This window comes from Castanea sativa, chromosome 6 (genome assembly GCF_040712315.1).
Source record: "Castanea sativa cultivar Marrone di Chiusa Pesio chromosome 6, ASM4071231v1".
NCBI lineage: Eukaryota > Viridiplantae > Streptophyta > Magnoliopsida > Fagales > Fagaceae > Castanea > Castanea sativa.
This window is the reverse complement of record NC_134018.1, coordinates 30,461,953-30,468,492: the sequence shown is the minus strand read 5'-3', so window position 1 is coordinate 30,468,492 and position 6,540 is coordinate 30,461,953. Positions and strand designations below refer to the sequence as shown.

Here is a 6,540-nt window from a genome sequence, read left to right as displayed (position 1 = left end):
GTTCTGTGCATAACAAACTCAAATAAAACTTTAAATTCCATAATAACACATACTTTTCCGTACAACAGTGTTCATTTTTTTGTACTAGTTTCATCATTCTCCTCACTATATCATTAGTTCACAAATGCAAAATATCATTGGATAAATGCATAAACTTCAAATTGGGATGAATGGAAAATTTGACATTTAAACCACAAAAAAAAACCTTTAAGCATGTAGACCTCATATTAAGGGATATGGATAAGAGGTTATGACTTTATATTTTGTAATTGTTCCATCTAAGAGAAATTGTAACTATTCTATCTTTAAATTAAAATAAATAGTTAGCCAAAAAATTAGTGTATATTATTTATTTTCAAAAAAAAAAGAAAAAAGATAGGCCATAGAAGATAGTAATAGCATGTTGGCACCTCCCCATGCAAGAAGTGTTTGGAGGTCTAGGGGGAAAAATGGTTCAAGTTACGAGGTTAGTAACATATTGTAATTACTTTTCTAAAAAGAAGAAGATAGTAACAGTATTTTGATAGGAGTTTTTTAAAGATTTATTTTAGAAACTTTTTTTTTGTATTCAAAATAATAGTAATTATTTTCTGATTTTTTTTTTAAATGATAGTAATTAACGGGAAGTGGTGAATGTAGGTAATCATCCCATGAGAAGTGGTAGCATGTTACAGGAAAGAGAGTGAAAAAAAAAAAGTTGTAAGAATACTATACACAGAGAGAGAGAGAGAGAGAGAGAGAGAGAGAGAGAGAGAGAGAGAGAGAGAGAGAGAGAGAGAGAGAGAGAGAGAGAGAGAGAGAGAGAGAGAGAGAGAGAGAGAGTTGAAACTATCTTAAAAATCTGTTATATTTTATTTTATATAAATAAATTGTTTTATTTTGAAATTTGAATTTGGATGGAACAACTAATAAAATTTAAGAGTTTTAAAATTAAAATTTGTAATAATACCATTTTTTTTTTCTAACATGAAAGAGCCCCCAAAAACAATTTGAAACAATTTAAAAAAAAAAAACTGTTCTATTTTCTTAATAAAAAATAGTTTTATTATTAAATTTGAATTTGACAAAGAAACGTTGATGGAACAACTATTTTTTAAATTTATCTAAAAAAATTTAATTTTAAAATTAGTAATTTTCCATGTTTAATTTATTATTTAAACTTTTGTGAATTTGATAATATTTTGTGAAAAAACTCTTAAATAATACTCATATTTGAATTTAATGATATTTTTGGTATTTAAAAGTAAGAATCCAAACGTGAAAAACCCCTTATATAGTATTCCTATAGATATAGATTAACAAGAAGATCATCCAAAAGAGATATAGAAATTAGGAACTCTATCCCTTGACCTTTTCTATCCCTAGGATAGAATCAAACAAAAAACTGAAAATTGATTGGTTTGAAACCCTTACTAGCATGTTTTGTCAAATTAAACAAAGACAGTTCAATACTAACCCGGGCCAAGTAGGTGCATGAGTCACTTATGATCCGTCTGGTTAGAGGAGTAGAAAAGTGAGAGGATAGAAAATGGTGAGAGAATAGAAAAAATTTTAATTTCTCTAATTTTTGTTTAGTTGAAAGTAGAAAAGTGGAAGATGAAAAAATTATATTTGTATAAATTTACTTATGTACTCTTATTAAAAAATGATACCTTATTAAAACAAAAACAAAAAAGTGACAAAAAAAAGCAATCATCCAAATTTATTAGGAAATGAAAATCATATTTAGGAAAAAAAATTACATCTAAAAAAACAAAAACAAAAAATCACAAAAAAGAAAGAAAAAGGGAAAAAAGAAGAAGAAGTAAGAGGCAACATCCAAACCTGAGGGAAAAAAAGGGGGAAAGAGGCAACTTACAAACCAGACCAAAAAAAAAAAAAATAGAGGGATAGATTGGACAAGCTATGTCATTTATATTTTAAATTCTTTCCACTCAGTTTTCTCTCTATTTTGAAAAAGAAAAAAACATTTTGGTAGGTATGGAGAGAAAACATCTGAGCCCCACCAATTTTTTTCCCTCCCTTCCCTCCAACCAAACAATCATCAAAAAAGATTTTTTTTTATTTTCTCTCAAAAGTTTTTCATCCACCTTATTTCATCTCCAAACAAACACACTCTCTATTTCATCTCCAAACAAACGCACCCTTAGAGCCAGTAATTGAAAGTGGTTAGTTTAGAGGCTTCTCTAGGAATATTGGATTCACAAATCATAAAGGATTAACAGTACAATCTGGGGATTGACGGATAGGCTCAAAATGGCAACACATTTGAATGCAAGTAAAAACATTAAGTAGATCTAAGTGACCTTTTGTATTGTAATTTGATCCAATCGATTGAAGAAGCTTATCGCTAGCACACTCATCAGTGGGTAATTTCTTTGTTAAACCTTCAGTTAAAGCCAGGAATTGTTCCATGTGACGTTTCGTATTGTAATTTGATCCACATTCTGGTATTGTAAGCCAAATGTTGGCAAATATTTGGGGGATCTAAACTCCCCAAACTTGGTAGATCTTAATTTCAGTTCTCACACAAATAAATAAAATTATTTACATATATAGGTGATTTCAAACTCGAAACTTTTTTTAACATATTTTAGAAAACAATGATTGCCAACCATTTTTCAACCACAGCCAAACACAACGAACGATTACACTGCTTATCAAAAATAACAAACAAACGATTACCCTGCAACTTGCGCCCTGAAAAGAGAACGTAAGAGGCCATTGAAACCAACCCCTTTTGTCAGCAAAGCTCAACCAAATGCTAATACTATTAAAATAGAAGTTTCAAATCCTGTCTTAAACACTGTCAGAGCTCCAAGAGAGAGCTACATGTTGCAACACAAGATTTAGCTTAAAGATGTCTGTTACAAATCCAAAAACCTAAAATCCTGCATAACCTACATTAATTCAACGGTTGAACTTCACTATCAAGCACTGCTAACTGGCAACATACAATCTAAGCAGTTGTTCCACCAGTTTGGTGCAACATCGCATCAATCTCATCACCATCCTCCATTTCTAGCTGAAAACAAGAAGGAAAAAAAAAGGTCATTTTTCTTTGGCACTAATTACCCATAAACTGCTTGGCACAAATACACCAGAGAGAGAGAGAGAGAGAGAGAGGGAGAGAGAGAGACCTCGTCAGGAGTCTGTTCTGCTCGGAGACGACGGCCATCAAACAAGAAAGCAATTGAGTTAATCTCAACAGATTGTCGATCACAATATGCATTCATAAGCTTTTTCAGCTGAGTGCTTCTTTTGATCCTGAAAAAGACTTCATTCCCATCCTACAATCAAAATACAAATTAGTCATTCATCCCCATCATACACTCAAAATACAATTCAGCCATCCCCCTCCCCACCCCAACCAGCATCTTTTGGTGATGCATATTTCTGTGTCAAGGAAACCTAAAAATCTGCAGGTAACATTTCAAAAGATATAAGAATTAGCAAGATGCAAGAACATCTACTCAGAAAAAAAAATTAACAAGCAGAATATAAAAAGTGGTCCAATACTCTAGGAACTTGATAATGAAGTTCAAAACTCTAACTAGATAGTAGGTATTAACTGGGATAACAATTAGCCTTAAAGGAGGGTGGCAATCAACCCAAGCAATCTCATCTGACAGCCAAAATGAGGAAATATATTTGTATGTTGAAATTCTCAGATGAAAAGATTTACCATCTCAAATTAATAGATTCCAATCCATAACAATTACCAGGTTTCATTACTATTATAGTCTAACAGTACTTTAAATTTAAAATTCAAGATACAATTTTTTTTCATGACTGATTACCAATACTTGTTTTTGGTAACTATTTCAAATACTTCAAACCTAATTGTGTTAATAAACCATCCTATATTATCACAAAGATATATATGCACTGAAACATCTAAAGATGGCATGCACAATTCATGGTCATGAAGGTAGGTAAAAAAAATTTTAAGTAGAAAATAACATCACCATGATATATAAACCCCAAGATGATATATATAATAATCTTGTAAATACATTGCGGTAGTCAATGAAAACAATGCAGGTAACCATCATTTAGTTTATACAAGTCTATTCATTTTTTATTAATAATGTGCTAAAGTACTGTTATGCTGAACCATTAGGATCGATGAACAATACAAGGACTTCCATAGACACAAATCTAATGAAATTATACAAGAAAATAAAGAGTTAAAGAAATATGAAACAAAATATTTTTGTTTTGGGTCGGAAAGTTACACCACACCCAAAGGCTTTTGATCTGATCTCACCCTCCACCCACACTTGTGAGAGGAGAGAGGGTCATTTGAGCCAAGGCTCATTGATTGAAAAAAAAAAAAAAAAAAAAAACAGATAACAACACTGTAAACGCTTTGAATACAAGTAGCGTAAATCATATGGCATACCGTTCACCCAAAAAATCACTTGAAGAACAAACCTAAATCAGTAAGTTAAACCTGCACCATATGGGTCTTAAAAGCACAAACTTTACCCTTCACCTTGCTCTTACAAGGGGAGAAGGTGCCATTTTAGCTAAGGCATATTGACAAACAAAATCAAATAATGTTATTAGCTATCAGGCTATCACTAATAAATGCTAACAAGCAATGAACCAAAACGTGAAGCCCTTCAACCAAATACCCTTTCGTTTCGTTTCTTTTCATTTCCTCAGCAACCAATCACATGTCAAACCAAAGCAAGACCACAATCAACTAATATACAAAATCAAAAAAGACCCAACCCATAAGTAGACAGAACATTTTCTTGGCAACCAAACAGAGGGTAAACAAACAAAACAAAAACAAAAACAAAAAGGCACCACCTTGTATTCATTTAAAGATAAAAACCACATATTACAAATACAAACCCTGAAACCCCAAAAAGATGAATATGATATTCGTTTAATTTTCTTCTCTTTCTGAAATAAAAATAAAACCCACCCAAAAAAAAACCCCAAAATCAGAACACAACACCGAACACCATTAATACACAAACAGAATCAGACATATAGAGACACAAAGAGAAAAAAAAAAAAAACAATTTCAAACATGATAACCCTATCAGATAACTTAAGACTCTAATTTTCCCTCCGCTTTCTCGGTAACTAAACAGAGAGTACACCCAAAAGAAAACCAAAATCACAATAAGAAAAATACATCCATAAAACTTAAAACTCTAATTTACCCTCCACTTTCTCGGGTAACCAAACAGGGAGTAAAGTAAATACAGAAACAAAACCATAACCCAAAAATATAGAGAGACCTGGCCCTTGACTTTCAAATTGATGTGAGCAGACTGATCATTCGGCTTCTTGTCTTCCTCTTGCTGGGAGTTCGTCACGCCTGACATCTTCTCCTTCTTCTTCTTCAATATAAATTAGGGTTTGATTTTAAAATTTTGGGAGTCTGACTCTCTCGGGCCTCTTATATAATTTTTTATTTTTTATTTTTTTAGGGTCTTATATAATCTGTCGAACGAATGACATTCTCATTTGTCTCCTGAGTTGCTTTACTTGTATCCCAAAATACCCTCGTTCGCACCTTATTAAAGTCTTCAAAGAATATGGTAACCAAGTAAAATCACTTTCTTCTTTTAAAAAAAAAAAAACTCATGAATAAAAAAAACCTAAATTTTCGGTTTATATTATAAAAAAAAAAAAACACGTGGTATTCATGATAAACATCACATTCAAATTTTAAACACAACTAAACTTCACTTTCAGTGCTCTATATTCATGATATGCTCTTTTTTTTTTTTTTAAAAAAAAAAAAAAACCCTTTTTATACATTGAAAAAAAAAAATGATATTAAACCAGAAATATAATGGAATCCATATGAAGATGTTTGACTTTTTTTTCTTTTTTTTTTTACTTTATAAAAATTTGTCATCTCACTTTGAAAGTTTTATAATTTTTCACATCATAATTTTTTTTTTTTAAATTTGTCTTATTGTCTTTATTACTTGGTTTCAATCGATTCGAAAAAATCTAAATTATGCTTCCATAAATTGCTATCAATTTATAATGACATTTTTTTTTTTAATCCATAGTCATTTTTTTGATAAATGTTTTATGCTTTATTATTTATATTTTTTTTCAAAAACTTATTTATATTAGTCTATATATATATATATATATATATATATATATATATATATATATATATATATCATATCATATACTATATGATGGGGACTAAAAATCAAACCATCTCCAGTTCGTCCATAAGAGTCATCTAGAGACAGAGGTCAATCCAGAAAAGAAAGTCGTCCATGGACATAAGAAGGTTGTCCATGAACGCAAGGGCCGTCCATCAGGAAAGCGCCTGGACGACCCACAACACTTAGGAAATTTCCATAAATGGATTTATCTACATAAGCTTGTAATTCAGATCACATGCTACTAAGTACTTAACTTCTAATGGCAGTTGTAGAAGATAAGATCGAATATTCTAACTTCTATAATAGTTGTGGAAGTTAAGTCTGAACCTTCTGACTTCCACAAATATTGGAAAAGTTACTAGACAAGTAACCGCTCCAAAAC

At 31.0% G+C, this 6,540-nt stretch overlaps 1 protein-coding gene across 1 annotated transcript; it reads right to left on the bottom strand.

Moving 5' to 3' along the window:
• Nucleotides 1-2,738: 2,738 nt before the first annotated feature.
• On the bottom strand, nucleotides 2,739-5,484 carry LOC142640589 (small ubiquitin-related modifier 1-like). The gene is made up of 3 exons (XM_075814754.1): nucleotides 5,262-5,484; nucleotides 3,141-3,290; nucleotides 2,739-3,025 (listed from the first exon to the last, which is right to left on the bottom strand). Exons 1-3 carry the CDS (start codon nucleotides 5,346-5,348, stop codon nucleotides 2,960-2,962), a joined length of 303 nt encoding a protein of 100 aa, XP_075670869.1. The 5' UTR covers nucleotides 5,349-5,484; the 3' UTR covers nucleotides 2,739-2,959.
• Nucleotides 5,485-6,540: the final 1,056 nt, after the last annotated feature.